Source organism: Cynocephalus volans, chromosome 18 (genome assembly GCF_027409185.1).
Source record: "Cynocephalus volans isolate mCynVol1 chromosome 18, mCynVol1.pri, whole genome shotgun sequence".
NCBI lineage: Eukaryota > Metazoa > Chordata > Mammalia > Dermoptera > Cynocephalidae > Cynocephalus > Cynocephalus volans.
This window is the reverse complement of record NC_084477.1, coordinates 10,322,742-10,340,453: the sequence shown is the minus strand read 5'-3', so window position 1 is coordinate 10,340,453 and position 17,712 is coordinate 10,322,742. Positions and strand designations below refer to the sequence as shown.

Here is a 17,712-nt window from a genome sequence, read left to right as displayed (position 1 = left end):
TTCTAGTTTCTTGATTTGAATGCTTAATTTATATTTTATCTTTATTGTTTCCTCCTAAACTATTTAGAGCTATAAATTTTCCTTTAATTATTGCTTTAGCTGTTTCCCACAAATTTTGACATCTAGTATTTTAATTAGCATTCAGTTATAAATATTTCTTAATTTCCTTTACGATGACTTGTATAAAAGGAAATGTAACCTAGGAGTTATTTTGTTTCTAAATATACGAGATTTTAAACAATTTTTTGTTATTAACTATCTATTTATACTTAATTTTGATTGGAGACTATATTCTATAATTTATTTATTTATCCTTTTGAATTTATTAAGGTTCCCCATATCACCTAATGAATGGTCATTTTTTGTAAGTGCCTTGTGTGTGCTCAAAATAGTATGTATTCTATGCTTTTCGACATATAGTTATATATAGCCTATTAATTGTATTTTTCAGAGCTTTTATATTTCTGCTTATTTTTTGTTGATCTATCAGTTTCTGAAGGAGGTGTATTAAGATCCTAACTAAATCATTGACATAGGTATTTACCCCTGAACTTCTGTCTATTATTGCTTTATATAGTTTGAAGTTATATTATTAGTTGTATAAATGTTTGATATTCTTACTCTTTTGCCAGTATCTTATTCCTCTTTGGCCCGTAGGCTGTTATTTTGCTTTAAGACCCATTTAGTCAGATATTAAGATTGTTACCTAACTTTATTATAGTTATTTATAATAGTCTCTAGCGATTCTTTGTATTTCTGTGGTATTGGTTGTAATGTCTCCTTTTTCTTTTCTAATTTTTGTTATTTGGGTCTTCTGTCTTCTTTTTTTAGTTAGCCTAGCTAATGGTTTGTCTATTTCATTTACCTTCTTGAAAACGGTCTTTTTATTTCATTGATCTTTTGTATCATTTTTTAGGTCTCTATTTCATTTTGTTCTGCTCTGATTTTAATGATTTCTTTCTGTCTACTAGTTTGGGGATTGGATTGTTCTTTTTCTTCTAGTTCTCTGAGATGTAGCATTAGATTGTTTATTTGAAATCTCTCTATTCTTTTAATGTAAGTGTTTATTACAATAAACTTCCCTCTTAGTAAAAGCAATACTAAGAGGGAATACTATTGCTTCGGGGTATAATGTGTCTTTATTTTTATTAGCTTTGGGAAATTTTTTTATTTCCTATTTAATTTCTTCTTGGACCCATAGGTCGTTCAGGAGCGTGTTGTTTAATTTCCATGTGTTTGTATAGTTTCAAGAGTTTCACTTGTTATTGATTTCTAGTTTGAATCCATTGTGGTCTGAAAAGATACTTGAAATGATTTTAAATTTTAAAAACTCGTTGAGGCTTGATTTATGACCTAACATGTGGTTTATCCTGGAGAATGTTTCTTGTTTGTTCTGATGAGAATAATGTATACTCTGTGGTTGTTGGATGAAATGTTCTGTAGATATCTGCCAGGCCTAATTGGTTTAAAATGTGGTTTAAATCCTGTGTTTCTCTGTTGACTTGTTGCCTAGATAAGTCCAGTGTTGAGACTGGGGTATTTTCATATTTGGGTCTCTTTCCTTAAGACTAATACTGTTTGCTTAATACATCGGGGTGTTTCAATGTTGGGTGCATATATTTTAATGATTATTATGCCTTCTTGCCAGATAGATTCTTTTATCATTATATAGTGACCTTCTTTGTCTCTTTTTACAGTTTTTGGCTTAAAGTCTATTTTATCTGATATAAAAATAGCTATTCCTACTCATTTTTTATTTCTATTTGCATGATATATATTTTTCTATCTCTGCACTCTTGGTCTATGTGTGTCTTTGCAGGTGAAGTCAGTCTTTTATAGACAGCATATAGTTGAGTCTAGCTTTTTGATCTAATCAGCCAGTCTCTGTATTTTGAGTAGGAATTTAAACCATTTACATTTAGGGTTGTTACTGAAAGGTGTTGTCTTACTTCTGGCATTTTACCAATATTCATTTGGATGTTTTAAATATCTTTGATTTCTTTCTTTCCCTTTTATTATTTGTCTTTGGGTTTTTTGGGGTTTGAAGGTGGTAAGATACAGTTTCTCTTTCTCTTATTTGTGTTTTTGTTCTACCGGAGGGTTTTGTTCTTTCTTGTGTATTCATGGTAGTGATTATCATTTTTTGGATTCCAGATGCAGGTCTTCCTTGAGGATTTCTTGTATGGCTGGTTGTGTGGTGGTGAACTCTAGTAGTTTTCATTTGCCTGGGAAATATACTATTTCTCCTTCATTTCTGAAGGACATACTTGCTGGGTATGTCCTGACTGGCAGTTTTATTCTTTTAGTATTTTGAATGTATCATCCCATTCTCTTCTGATGGGGACTCCCATATAAGTGACTTGATGCTTTTCTCTTGCCGTTTTTATGATTCTCTCTTTGTCTTTGAGCTGTGCTAGTTTGACTATAATATGCCTTAGAGAGGACCTTTTTGGATTGAATCAGTTTTGTGATCTCTGAGCCTCCTATATCTGAAGGTTTGTGTCTTGGCCTATACCTGGGAAATTTTCTGCTATTATTTCATTGAATATGTTCTCAAGGCCTTTTCCTTTATCCTCCCCATCAGGAATACCAATGACTCCGATTTTTTTGTGCTTAGATTTTCCTTATTTTTAAAATTAATATTTTTTTTGTCTGCTTCAGTTATTTCAGAGAGACTGTCTTCAAGATCAGAAATTCTTTCTTCTTGCTCTAATCTGCTGCTTAAGCTCTCAGTTGTGTTTTTTTTTTTCACTGAATGACTCCTTTGGTTCCATGAGTTCTGCTACATTCTTTTTTAAAGTATTAATCCTTTTAAATTTCCTTCTTCATATCCTGGATAGTTTTGTTCATTTTATTGTGTCATCTCACTGTGTCTTCTTGTATCTCATTGAGTTTCCTTAGGATTTTTACTTAGAATTCCTTTTCAGTCATTTCAAGGGTTTCTTGCTCTGTGGGGTCTGTGGTATCCTTGGTGGCAGTGGGGTTACCTTATTGGGGGTGCTGAGACACCAGTTGCTGCAATTGCCCCCTCACATCTGTGGTGTCCATAGTGGCAACGGGATTACCTTGTGGGGGCAGCATGGGCACCAGTGGCTGCAACTGCCTACCCTTGCACATGTGGTGTCCACAGTGCATTTGGCCATGTTTTAATCAGATTATTTGCCGAGCCCGTGGCGCACTTGGTAGAGTGCTGCGCTGGGAGCGCGGCGACGCTCCCGCCGCGGGTTCGGATCCTATATAGAACTGACCGGTGCACTCACTGGCTGAGTGCCGGTCATGAAAAAACGACAAAAAAAAAAAAAAAAAAAAAAAAGATTATTTGTTTCTGCTGTTGAGTTGTTTAAGTTCCTTATATATTCTGGATATTAATCCCTTTTGGATGATTAGTTTGCAGATATTTTATCTCATTCTGCAGGTTGTCTTTTCACTCTTTTGATTGTTTCCTTTGCTGTGCAGAAGCTTTTTAGTTTGATGTAATCCCATTTGTGTATTTTTGTTTTTGCTGCCTGTTCCTTTGAAGTCTTTTCCATAAAATTTTTGCTAAGAGCAGTGTCTTGGAGTGTTTCCCCTATGTTTTCTTCTAGAAGTTTTATATTTACACGTCTTTCATTTAAATCTTTAATCCATTTTGAGTTGATTTTGGTATACATTGAGAGATAAGGACCTAATTCAACTAAATCCATTTTGAGTTGATTTGGGTATACATTGAGAGATAACGATCTAATTTCTTTCTTCTGCATATAGATATCCAGTTTTCCCAGCACCATTTATTAAAAAGTCTTTCCTTCCCCAATGTATATTCTTAGTGCCTTTGTCAAAGGTCAGTTGTCTGTAGATACACAGATTTGTTTCTAGGTTCTCTATTCTGTTCTATGGTCCATGTCTGTTTATATGCCAGTGCTATGCTGTTTTGATTTCTATAGCTTTGTAGTATATTTTGAAGTCAGGTAGTGTAATGCCTTCAGCTTTATTCTTTTTGCTCAGGATTTCTTCAGCTATTTGGGTGTTTTGTGGTTCCGAATGAATTTTAGGATTGTTTTTTCTGCTTGAGTGACAAATGTCATTGGTATTTTGATAGGGTTTGTACTGAATCTTAGGTCACTTTGGATAGTATGGTCATTTTGACAATATTAATCTTCAGGGCCGAGCCCATGGCGCACTTGGTAGAGTGCTGCGCTGGGAGCGCGGCAACGCTCCCGCCGCAGGTTCGGATCCTATATAAGAATGATTGGTGCACTCACTGGCTGAGTGCCGGTCACGAAAAAATGACAAAAAAAAAAAAAAAAAAAAAAGACAATATTAATCTTCTAATCCAATAACATGGATTGTCTTTTTATTTTTTTGTTTCCTCTTCTTTTATCAATGTTTTGTAGTTTTTATTGTAGAGATCTTAAACCTTCTTAGTTAGATTTATTTCTAGGTATTTGGAGTTTTAGTTTTGGTTTGTGTGTGTGCACACGTGTGTATTTGTTAGGTATTGTAAATGAGATTGCTTTCTCAATATCTTTTTCAGATAGTTTGTTGTTAGTGTATAGAAACACTACTGATTTTTTATGTTGATTTTGTATCCTGCAACTTTACTGAATTCATTTATCAGTTTTAAGAGTTTTTTTGTGGATACTTTAGTTTTTTTACATATGAAATTATGTCATCTGCAGACAGGAACAATTTTAATTTCTCTCTTCCAAGTTGATGTCCTTTATCTTTTTCTCTTCTCTAATTGCTCTGGATAGAACTTCCAGTACTATGTTAAATAAGAATGGTGATAATGGGCCTCTTAGACTTGGTCCTGTTCTTTAGCTTTCAACTTTTCCCTGTTTAGTATGATGTTAGCTGTGGCTTTGTCAGATATGCTCTTCATTGTGTTGAGATACTTTCCTTCTATACCTAAATTGTTGAGTTTTTACTATGAAGAGATGTTGAATTTTCATTAATGCTTTTCTGCATCTGTTGAGATAATTATATGGTTTTTGTCCTTCATTTTGTTGAATTGATGTATCACATTTATTGATTTGCATATGTTGATCCATCCTTGTATCTGTGGGATAAGTCTCACTTGATCAGTCATGGTGTATAATCTTGCTGTTGTGCTGTTGGATTTGGTTTGCTCATATTTTTTTGAGAATTTTTGCATGTGTGTTCATCAGGGATATTGGCCTGTAGTTTTCTATTTTTGTTGTGTCCTTGTCTGAGTTTGGTATCAGGATGATGCTGGCCTCATAAAATGAGTTTAGGAGAATACTCCCTGCTGCAATTTTTTGAATAGTTTGAGAGGAATTGGTATTAATTCTTCTTTTAAAGTAGGGGAGAATTTAGAGGTGAATCATCCAGTCCTGGACTTTTCGTTGCTGGGAGACTGCTTATTGCTCATTCAATCTTGTTATTTGTTATTTCTCTGTTCCAGTTTTCTTTTTGTTCTTGGTTCAGTCCTGGTATGGTATATGTATCCAGAAATTTTATCCATTTACTCCACATTTTCCAGTTTGTTGGCATGTTGTTGTTCATAATAGTCTCTAATGATTCTTTGTATTTCTGTGGTATTGGTTGTAAAGTCTCCTCTTTCATTTCTGATTTTTGTGATTTGGGTTTTCTCTTTTTTCCTTAGTCTAGCTAATGGTTTATCAATTTTGATAATCTTTCTTTAAAAACCAATGTTTTGTTTCATCAATCTTTTGCATCATTTTTCTTTCTTTCTTTCTTTTTTTTTTTTTTTTTTTTTCTGGCGGTTGGCCAGTACAGGAATTCGAACCTTTTCCCATGCTGTTATAAGCATCGTGCTCTCCCAGATGAGCTAATTGGCCAGCCTATATGATTCTTTGGTCTCTATTTCATTTAGTTCTGCTCTGATCTTTATTATTTCTTTTTGTCTACTATTTTTAGGATTTGATTGTTCTTGTTTTTCTTGTTCTTTGAGATGTAGCATTGTTTGTCTTTGCTGTTTGGTGGTATTTTGTAAAGAAAAGATATAATTTCTTTTTCTTTTTCATTTGCATATCTGCTCTACCAGTGAGTTTCATTCTTATGTGTGTTGGCATGATAGTAGTTATCATTCTTTTGCTTCCAGATGTAGGACTTCCTTGAAGATTTCTTGTAGGGCTGGTCTAGTGGTGTTGAATTCCCAGTTTTTGTTTGTCTTGCACTATTTCTCCTTCATTTCTGAAGAATAGCTTTACTGGGTAGAGTATTCTTGTTTGGCACTTTTTTTCTTTCAGCACTTTGAATATATCATCCCATTCTCATGGTGTGTAAGCTTTAAGCTAGTAAATCTGCTATCAGTTTGATGGAGATTCCCTTATAGGTGACTTGATGCTTTCCTCTTACAGTTTTTAGTATTCTCTCTTTGTCTTTATCTTTTGACAGTTTGATTAAAGTGTGTATCAGAGAGGACCTTTCTAGGTTAAATCTGTTTGGGGATCTTTGAGCCTCCTGGACCTGAAAGTCCATATACTTAGCAAGTTTCCCGATACTTAGGAAGGTTTTTGCTATTGTTTTTCTAAATGGGTTTTTATACCTTTTCCCTTCTATTCCCCTTGCAGAATAGCCATAATATGGATATTTGTTTGCTTAATGTTGTCCCATAGATTGTTCAGGCTTTTTAAAATTCTTTTTTCTTCTTTTTGGTCCAACTGGGTTACTTCAAAAGACCTGTCTTCTAGTTCAGAAATTATTTCATCTACTCAATCTAGCCTGTTGCTCAAGCTCTTGGTTTTATTTTTTATTTCATTTCATAAATTCTTTAGTTCTGAGAATTCTACTTGGGTTTTATATATGTATATCTTTGTGCTGTTTCTCTTTTAGATCATGAATTGTTTTTCTGATTTTGTCTTGTTGTTTCTCTGTATTCTCTTGCATCTTGTTCAGTTTCCTTGAGAATATTATTTGGCATTCCTCTCCAGGCACTTTATAGAGGTCCTTTTCTTTGGGATCTGGTATTGGAGAAATGACTGTCTTCCTTTGGTGTTGTCATGTTTTCTCATTTTTTGTGTGTTTCTCATATCCCTGCATTGATATCAGGGCATCTGGTGGAACAGTTGCTTCTTCTTATTTTCTGGGGTAACTTTTGAAGGGAGAGACTCTTTCTTGTACATGTGTTCTACAGAATCAGTTGGGTAGGGTGTTTTAGGTTTGGTTCTGGGTGAGCATAGTAGTGTCTCCATGTGATTTCTTTGACTGTATTCAGTGTCAGATTTCTCTGAAAGTGCTTTAATGGCCTAAGCTCTGGGATGTTTCACAACTTTTTCCTGGAGTTGGTGACACTAGGCATGGTTGCTGGAGCTGTAGATTGACCCTTGATCAACTGAATGATTTGCTGGTGTGTTCAGTGCTTCCTCAGCTGAAGTGGGTGACCTGGCCAGAATTACTGGGAATACTGTCAGGACTTTGGATTTCTAGGAGATGTGCTATGGAAATTGGCTGTTCCTCTGCCAAAGTGAGTGGGGTCACCAGGGTAATAAGCAGGACTGCCAACCCCTGGGAGAAGCATGGGGGCAGTCTGCCTCAGCGGCAGTGGCCCACCCTGAGGGGAGGTTGCTGGACCTTGGACTCTCTGGAGAGGTGCTGGGGCTTTCAACACTCTCTTCAGCTGGAATAGGTGACAGTGTACTGGGTCTCTGGGGTGGTGGGCATGGTCTTGGGCTCTTGGAATAAGTAGAAGCATTGGGGTGCTTTGCAGCTCCTTACCTGGGGTGGGTATCCCTGGACAGGCTCACTGGGGCTGCAGCAAAGATCCTGTGCCCTAAAGAGAGTCACTGGGGTGCTCAGAAGCTCCTCAGCTTAAATGGGTGACCTTGGGTGGGATTGCTGGGGCCATGGTCAGGACCTTGGACTTCCAGGGAAACAGTGAGGCACTCAGCAGGTTCTCAGCTGAGGTGGGTGACTCTGGGTAGGGTCACTGGGGCTTTGTACAAGGCCTTATACCCTCAGCAGAGGTGCTGGGGCACTCTACAGCTCCTCAGTTGGAGTTGGCAACCCTGGTTTGGGTTGCTGGGGCCACCACCAGGATCTCAGACTCCTGAGAGAGAAACTGGGACACTCTACAGTTCCTCAGCTGAAGTGAGAAACACTGGGCAAGATTTCTGGAAACTTGGGTGAGATCTTACACCCCAGGGAGAGATGCTGGGGTACTCTGAAACTACTCTGCAGGAGTGAGTGACTCTGGGCAAGGTTGTTGGGGTCATAGGCAGGACCTCACATCCCCAGTAGAGGCACTGGGTTCTGTAGCTCCTTGGCAAGAGTGGCTACTCTGGGAGAGCTTGCTGGGTTTATGGCTGGGCCCTTGCACCCCCAGGGGAGATGCTTGGTTGCTCTACAGCTCTTCAGCTGGGGTGGGCCACTATGTGTAAGGTCACTTAGGTCATCTGCAGGACCCTGCATCCCTAAAAGAGATGCTGTGGCACTCTGTACCTCCCCAACTGGGGCAGGTGGCCCTGGGCATGCTCACTGGAAGTACAGACAGGACTTTGTGTCCCAAGAGAGGCATGTGGGCACTCCATAGCTTCCCAGCTAAAATGAGCAGCTCTGGGCAGGTTTGCCAGAGCCACAGCAGGACTCTGTGCCTTCAGCAGGGCCACCAGTGGTGGCAGAAGGCCCCGATCAGTCAGCTGTCAAGCTCTAGAAAGTGCAAGCACTGACTCCCTCTATCCTGCATTGCACTCCATCTGCATTACACTGGACCACCTATTCCCAGGGGTACAGGGCACTGTGTGGACTTGGGTGCCAGAGTCACAATGTGATGAGGAGATACTGGGCTGTTGAGCCTCAGGGCAAAATTCACTTAGGTATTGGCTCTAATTCCAAAATGGTGACGTCCTATGGCGGCCCAGGACCTGGGAAATGAGGGGGCTCAGCATGAACTCCCTTTCTGAATTAATGCAGTTGTGTGGGCTTCAAGCAGCTCCTCACACTCGTCTCATGGCCTACAAGGGCCACACAGCAATCTTGTAGCTTGGTTTGCAGGCATCAGCAGTAGGTGTGGACTGCTGGAGATTCCCCCTTGCCTACCTTTTCCCCACAGCAAGGGGTCTCTCCTGGCACTGGCCATTTCTCTTGTCTTTCTATGCTGCCATCACAAGTTTCTAAACCTTAAGGAGTCTTCCTCATCCTTTTGCTGAATTCCAGTGTTTTCACCCAGAAACTGTATTCAACATGTGACTATCCACTTGTTGTTTTGGACTTTCTTTGAATCAGAGGCAAGCTGGGCACCTCTAGTCAGTCATCTTGAGCCTTCTTCAATCTTTTCTTCTTTAAATAAAGACAATGACTTACCTTAGCATACATAAAAAATCAGATTCAGAGGGTAAACCTAAGACAATTTGCAAATATCTCCTATGAAATGAGAGGGTTTGGGGTCGGGCACGTGTATCTTTAACTTTTTGATGTGAAGTCTTACATTCAGAGTTTTTTACCCTTTGGTATTCCAAACTTTCTATATCTCTGTTTGAACTGTATGTCTTGTAGGACATATATTGGTGGACTTGGTTATCATGTAATTCCATCCATGATTATCTGTCCTGTATTTGTTGATTTTAACTTTTTATATGCATTGTAGATTCTGTTATCTTAAGATACATTACTGTTATTTAATTTCTTTTTGCTTCAATGTTTTCTCTCTTTTCCTGCTCTCTATGGGATTGAGTTTTCTTCTGTGTTTATGTTGTGTTTATTCTCTGTGGTACTTCTGTTAATCTGATATTCATCATTATTTGCTCTTATTTATTAAAATTTTTCAATATCTATATTTGCTTATTTCAAGACAAGTACTTTAGCACACTATTTGGTCTTCCCTATACTCCCACTCCCATTTTGTTGATGCTATATAGAATTTTATTTCATGGTTTTTATGGAAATACCAGAATACTTCAAAAAGTTTGTGAAAAAATAGAGTTGAATGATAATACAAATCTTTCCATGAACTCTTTGAGGTACATTCTATATTTTCTCCTTTTTTCTCCCCTCGGACTTAACTTTTATATACACACAACACACACACTCACACACACATACACACAGTTAGAAAATGGTAAACTAACAAGGTTTTTTGTCATTCTTACTGTACATATCTCTTGTAGACTTCTCTTTAAGTTATTCTTCTTTTTTAGTACTTCTTCCAAGACTGTTTTCATAGCAGGTTTCTGTGTAACAAACCTTCTGAGAACTTTCACACCTGAGATTATTTTTGGTATGCCCTCACATTTAAATGATAATATGGTTACAAATTTTTAAATTAAAAGTTATTGTTCTTTGATATGTTAAAATATTTAATACCTTAAAATATTCCATTTTCCACTTGCCTCAGGGTCACTCTAGAGAAGGTCAGTGTCACTTAGATATTTGTTCCTTTGTCTGCTCTTTCTTGCCAGATGCTTTTAAAATTTCTACTTTGTCTTTTATATTCACAATCTCACTATAAATTTTCTAGTTATGACTCTTGGTATTCTGTTAGCCCTTTTAATAGGTAGTGTTTTATTTTTAGTTGCCTAAATTAACACGAGTCTTATTCCATGAGGTCCTTTGTTCCACATGAGTGAATGAGTTGGACTTTTCTGGTTCAGCAATTTGTGGGTCCAAACTCTAATACATCTAAACTTAGCTATTAGAACATACATGTGTTTTGGATTTTACAGATTTTCTTTGTTTCCCTATTTTTGTGAAAAACAATTTGATATCTTTTTCCTTTTTCTTCTGTGAGGTTTCTAGAAGAACAGTGGATATTTGTCTCTAAACTATTGTCAACATTTTGAAGACTTTGATTTACATTTGCATTTTGAGGATTTTCTTTTTGGCAGATAAAAAAGAAGGAAAATGTCAAGTTTTGCTTTCTTTGTCTTACATGAGCATCTTTCTATCTCTCTGAGGCAAGGCCTACTCTTTTTTCTCCAGTTATAAGTTCGAGGTGCCTCGTGTTACCTTTACATTTTACAAGTCACAGCTAAAAAAAATAGCACTACCATTCCTATAGCTTTTCTATATGCACATTAATGGTTTTACTTTTGAGCCTCATTATATATTCATCTTTTCATCAGTTTTCCAAGTCAGTTTATGGCAGTCTGAGCTTATGACAAAGTTTTCTATACACGTGTATCAGTTTATTCAGCTACTTCTTCCATACGTATAATTTTTACATTAATAAATATGCAAGCTGTGGGCTGTTTAATAAATTGTTACTCACCAAATTATAATAAATAAATGGTTTATAAAAATGTCACAAAGATCATGATTTAAAGTCAGAGTGATTTCAATATTAAATTAGGAGTAATCCAGTCTCTTATTTAATGTTATATTTTTGATAGCTTACACAGTGACTAGCCGTGTATAGCACACACTCATAAGTATATATCTTACTAAAGAAATACTCTGTACATATGCTATTTATGCGATTTTTTCAATTGAGATACAAGAATCTGAATCACAAGTAAAAGGCAATTGTGATCTGTCCAATCTATTCACATATCTGTCTCTAATAATACCCAAAGTGTATGGGAGTCATTAACTCAGAGTAACCGAAAGAGAATTACTGAAACCACATCATAGAATAAAAACTACATACAGTTTGTCATCTAATTGACTCCAAGGAACATCACATATGGCCATGAATGTTTTACAGTAGGATAATGATTTTATTTCAGAGCCTTCCAAAGTAAGAAATTTGTGAAAAGCCACGCAGGATGACCTGTCTGAGAATCTCTGATTGGCCCGATTCTGCTGATCTTCTGTGCACCTATGCTATTCTTACTCTACATCTATGTTATTTCCTGCTTGTATCCAAGCAGGTATCTAGGTTTACATTATTAACTGTAGAGAATGTATACCTTCTACATCTAAAACTTCTCAAAGTTCAGGCCTTAAGAGGGTAGTCTCATCAACTCCATTTAAAAGAGGTTGTTCCTTAAAAAAATCTCAGCTGATTGCCACAGGAGCTGCTTTTTTCCTCATTGTACAGTCCTGCCCTGTGTCTGCTTCAGCCACTTTGTTCTGTCTCGTAGTGATGCAAGGAATGAAAAATGGAGTGGGAGAGATCAGTGAGGTGGAAAGGATAAATCCCATTTTTTCTGTAGACATAGTTACCACTTGTATCCACACTGACATAAATTCTCCTTTAGAAGGAGGCATGGTTTCCCATATAGTTCTTTTGTTAAACTATTAAGTAACTTTCCAAGCTACATCCACTACATGGGATATTTTAATGTATAACCACATCATGTTTTCAATCTTGTAAACTTTATTTGCTGTCTTATAATATTCTTAATGTTAAAATAATAATTAAAAAATTGAAAACCTACCTTATTGGTGATTAGAACTACAAGAAGGTATAGAACCTTCAAAATTTTCTTTTAATATAGGATGGTTAGACAGTTGTACTCTGGTAACAGCTAGTTCTTAAATACATCTTAAAGCATGGTTTCTTAATCTGAGGGAGGGTCTATGGATTTGCTACCAGCAGTCTGTGAACATAAATTTTATGTGTATATTGTATTTTTCTGGAGAGTAATAATAGTTTTTATTCTCAGAGCAGAGATTGGTGAACTAAAAAATTAAGAGTTTCTGTCTTAAAGTAAAGTAATGCGTACCTAGTTAAGAGAGGTTTTGGAAAATTAAAAATCAAGGGTTCAATCTACAATGCATTTAAATTAATGTATTTATTTCCTTTTAGAAAGTAATATCTATTGCAACACAACAATTAGGTTTACAAAATTGGCCCTCACAGAAAGAGAAGATCATACAGTTTCATAATCAGCTTCAGGTAGGTATGGAATAGAATGTTAGCAATTCTTTTCCTGGGTTTCAAGAGGAAAAATCAATGGGAAAAACATAATAATAATAAAAGACAGCTGTTGTAAGGCCAGCCCATGGTTCACTTGGGAGAGTGTGGTGCTGATAACACCAAGGCCACGGGTTCGGATCCCATATAGGGATGGCCGGTTAGCTCACTGGCTGAGCATGGTGCTGACAACACCAAGTCAAGGGTTAAGATCCCCTTACCGGTCATCTTTAAAAAAAAAAAAAAAAAGACAGCTGTTGTAATATTCTTCGAAGTGAAGTGGTTTATTAACTATTTCCCAAGACTTCATTATTTGACCCCTCACCTTAACTCCCAACAAATTAGCCTTTTCACCTTCATCCCCTTACTAAATACTTGTGAAATCCCTACAAATGTGGTGTAAAACATTCTGTATCCCATTGCTATACCTTCTTTGAATTTTCTGTTTTTCATGAATGAAACATTTGGGAAAAAAACACCAGAATGAGCATTTCCCTTATTGCTAGTATGATTGTACATTCTGTTTTATGTTTATGAGCCATTTGAGTTTTCTGTGATGTGCTAGATTATGTAATATACTCATTTTTTCAGTTGGATTGTTTGTCTTTTTCTTAATAAATGTATAGATTTCTTATATATTTTTATATCATAATTCTTTATCAGTTATATGCATTGCAAATGAATTTTTAAATCTTGGCTTTTTAGAAATGTTCTTGATGTTCAGTTGTTTGGAAGACATTTTTAATGCAGTAAAACCTAATAATTTTTTTTTTTAATGATTTGTGCTTTTTGTGTTCTATTTTTAGAACTCTGCTATCTTTGTAACGATATTTCTATAAATTTTTCTAAAATTTTAGATATATTTGTTTCCCATTTTTAAATTTTCTAGAAATTATTTTTTTTAATTATAGGTAAGTATCTATTTTCTCTCATATGCTTATCCAGTTTTCCCAAGACTTTTTTTCTCACTGGTTTGCTACTTCTACCATAATTCAAGTTTTCATATCTAGTAGGGTTGATTTCTCTATTGATTTCTTATATATTTTATTCTTTTGGCCTATTTTTCTGTCTCTATGCCTACACTACACAGTCTTAATTACCATAGCTATTTAATAGGTCTTGATATCTAATGGTAACAATTTCCCACTTTTGTTATTTTCAAAAATTTCTTGGGTATTTTCGGTCCTTTCTCTTTCATAGGGGTTTTAGAATCGGCCCATTGACTTCTGTCAAAATATTCTATTCGGGTTTTGCTTGAGATAGAATTGAATTAAGAATTATGGTGAGAGTTTTTATCTTATGATATTACATCTTTTCCTTCACTCACTATTTGTCAAGATTTAACCCCTGATTGTAAGCTAACGAGTTAGCCTGCCACAGTTTGATATTGGCAGAAGACAGTATTTGTGCCAATTAAGTCTTGAGAAATTGGCACAAATAATGTTACCCTGATTACTGCTACTGCTGTGAATAATAAGCTGTCCTTTGTGTCCCCCATTTTGGCCTACTTGGGTCACTGTAGAGATCCAGGGGTCTAGTGTCTTCTGCCAGTACAAAACTATGGTAGGCTAACCTGTTAGCTTACAAGCCGGGAGGGGGGGGACTATGAAATCAATAAAGAAACCGCTTGCTATACAAACATCCTTGAAAAGATAGTCCTGAACAAAACTGTCAGTGCCACTGGTCAGAAGGCATATAGAAATGTCAGAGACCCAAAAAGAATTACCTCCCAACAATATCCACCCCTCGTTTATACACTGTCTTTGCTTCTGGTGAATTTTCCCATGAGTTGCAGCCACTCTGTTGACTATTATTAATCTGACTGACAGGAACTAGAGCAGAATACATTCAGTTTAACCCATACAGGATTTAATTAAGGTTTCTGTCAACAGGACTCCAAACAGCAGAACAAGGCCAACTGAAAGTATTGATCTCAGTCATGCCCACCCAAGGTTCCAGGCCCAAATAGCTGAGTAAATCCCATTAGCCATCAGAGTCTCCCTTAGAAAGCCAGGTGGAATTAACCATTCCTCTTGACCTCTGAGGCATTAATCTAGGTATAGCAAGATATATGGTGAATTGCACAGACTTTTCCTTGGCCCGCAAAGAGGAAGTGTCTAGTGCAATTCTATCTTCCATAACAATCTTGGCTGATGAGTTGAAGTTGATCTGAATGCTTTCCAGGGTCAAGGTAGTGTTTCTTTAAACACAGGATGCTTAACAATACTCTTATAAGTACCTCTAAGGTGCAATTGCGTTGCTTTTAGGAGGGAAGCAACTTGATGCCCACCTTCTACATAAGAAATGCAATTCTAAGGGTAGACATGGTACTCTCGGAAAGGAAGTGTTTTTATACAGTCGTTGGGTTCCCTAGGTAGGACTTAAACCACAGTTTGAAGTTGGGGATGGTACAGGTTGACAGTGCCTCCAACATAGATTCTCAGTTGAGCTCTAATAATTAAGTCTAAGTCTTGTTTTTGGAGTAATTACTTGTGGACAATCAATGCAACCTGATCTGCTTGCCATGCGATCATCCAGATGGCGTTTTCCTGTCCTGTAGAATGACTGAGCAATGGAAAGGGGGTGGAGAAGACCCAGAGATGTTGACAAGTATTTTGCATGGGAAATACAGGAGTTAAGCTCACCCCTGCTGTTTCTGATAGACTTCTCAGTAAGGGGAATAATGATTAAGTCATGGTTAGTTCCAAGTGGCAGGGGATGGCAGTCCCAGAAGTCAGTTAAATTAAAGGCTCCTTCAGTAGTTTGGGATAGCCACATTAGGGCATTTTCCTTTTTGAGAAAGGTTAGAGGGACAGTTATAAATGATAAAAGACTTTCCATATCCATCTGTTCCCCTGTATCTCCCAGGGTCTGAGGTATTTCCTCCCCAGAATCTGGGTTTTTGCTCTCCCTGCAGGGCCACAAAATTGGTATGTCCCATTTCAGTAGTTTTAACCATAGTTATTTTCCAAGCATCCCCTACTTGCATCCAGACTTTAGTCCTGAAGATCTGGATGCAAGAGAGACAAGGATATTTTTATAAAACTTACAGAGAACCATTGTATCCCCCATTTTGGCCTGCTTGGGTCACTGTAGAGGGACTCAGCTGGCAGTGTACTCAAGCAAGTTGTCATTATCCTTATTATCTAAGACCACATCAATCCAAGAAAATCCAGGTAGTTCAACTAGAGTTAAATTTGAATATTCTAGGCCTCATGTGGGGTCAGCCTGCCACATGGAATGTGTACTGACCAGGGTGGCATGGGAAACGAAAGAATTACCATGTCTATAAATGGTTAGGGATGTATCCCAAACTTTCAAAATGGATCTGTATAATTCCCTTTTTTATATAGATCATTATCCAAAAAGCAGATTAAAGGAGAATGACCCCTTTCTGAGGAAAACTCACATACAGTAACCAAACTTCCTTGGTAAAACATTTGGGAAAGAGAAGATGAGGGAGATAGAGTCAAAAATCCTTTTGAGACAGCTTTTGAGGAGGCTGTTCCAATGCTCGATACCAGATGCCAGTGGATTGTAGGGATTGTGAAAGATCTATCAAATACTTTGATAATCTGTTTGTTGTTGAGTGACATTTGTGATGTAAGGTACACTATTGTCAGACTGGAAATGGTCCAGAAATCCAAACACATGATACAAATTAGTTTCAAGAGACAATGGTTTGTTCAGTCCAATGGATTGGACTGGAACAGCAACCCCATACATGAAGTAGTGTCACATCAGTGAGGCACTACCAATAGCCTCGAGAGAGGGGATCCAAGATTTTATGTAGTCAGTCTACCAGGAGTCTGTGGGGATGTGCATTCCACGGGGCTTCCCAGTGCGAGACAACGGCATCAACCTTTGGCAGGAGTCATAATTCTTGCATTCAGTCTTAGCTTCTGCATCAGAAACACACAGTCCTTTTGCCAGTCTTTGAAGGTGAACATGTTGCAATGTCTAGTTCAATGTTGGATCTATATAGCAATTATGGCAATATGGGCAAGGCAGGCTCAATTAGCAGCATGACCACATCAAAATATGGATCCTCACCATGGGCCTGTGAGTGATTCAGATGATTTGGTCAGCAGCCATCATATGTTTCCACAGTTCATAGCCCCAAAGAGGGGTATCTTTAATATTCTGTAGTTTTCCAAGTGGCAGACCGGATATATAGGTTGTTGGCAAAGCCCAAGAGTCAGAGCTCTGGCCATTGAGCAGAGTGAACAAGTCCGATTTTGGTTTGTCATAGCTGGCTCTGAGGCTGAACAGTGAGAACTGTCAGGTTTCAGCTTAGCTGAACCATCAGAAACCAGACTCAAACATTTGTGAAAATCTTTGTGAATCAAGAGCTCCATTGAGCCAGCAGGTTTGTTTCATGAGGTGAAGTGAGGGGTAAAGTTTACCCCAGAGGGATAGCTACCACTTTCCTGACCCACTAGGGCCACGTTAGCCACATTGTTGAGTATACAATTTCCATTTGATAAGCAAGGCATTTTGAACCCTTCTGACCCTTGCCAGATGTAGTCTGGTACTGTAGTCAGATCAGAGAATCACAAGGCTTCCATGAGGGTACAGAGATTGTAAAGTAAATGAAAAGATATTTCAGCCTTATCCATATTTGAACTTTAATGAACTTATGTGATACTTACATTATTAAAAAGCAATAATTTCTTTAATGCCATTACAACAATCCAGAAGAGATGCTGAGGTCCCAAGTGTCTGAGTCAGCTCAGCTGATGTAACAAAATATCATAGACTGGGTGGCTTAGTCAACAGACATTTATTTCTCACAGTTTTGGAGCCTGGGAAATCTAAAATGAAGGTGCTGTGTCCTCACATGACAGGGAGAGGGAGAGGAAAAGGGAGAGAGAACTGTTTTCTCTTCCTCTTCTTATAAGAATACTAATCCCATCATGGTGGGTCTCACCCTCAACCTCATCTAAATCTAATTA

The 17,712-nt window shown here is 37.4% G+C and overlaps 1 protein-coding gene across 1 annotated transcript in view; it reads left to right on the top strand.

Moving 5' to 3' along the window:
• The window catches only part of DNAH14 (dynein axonemal heavy chain 14), a 338,933-nt gene that overhangs the window by 155,068 nt on the left and 166,153 nt on the right, over window positions 1–17,712 (top strand). Inside the window, exon 35 of the mRNA XM_063082910.1 lies at window positions 12,650–12,739. Coding sequence (XP_062938980.1) covers window positions 12,650–12,739 — 90 coding nt within the window. The remainder of the gene's footprint in view (window positions 1–12,649; window positions 12,740–17,712) is intronic.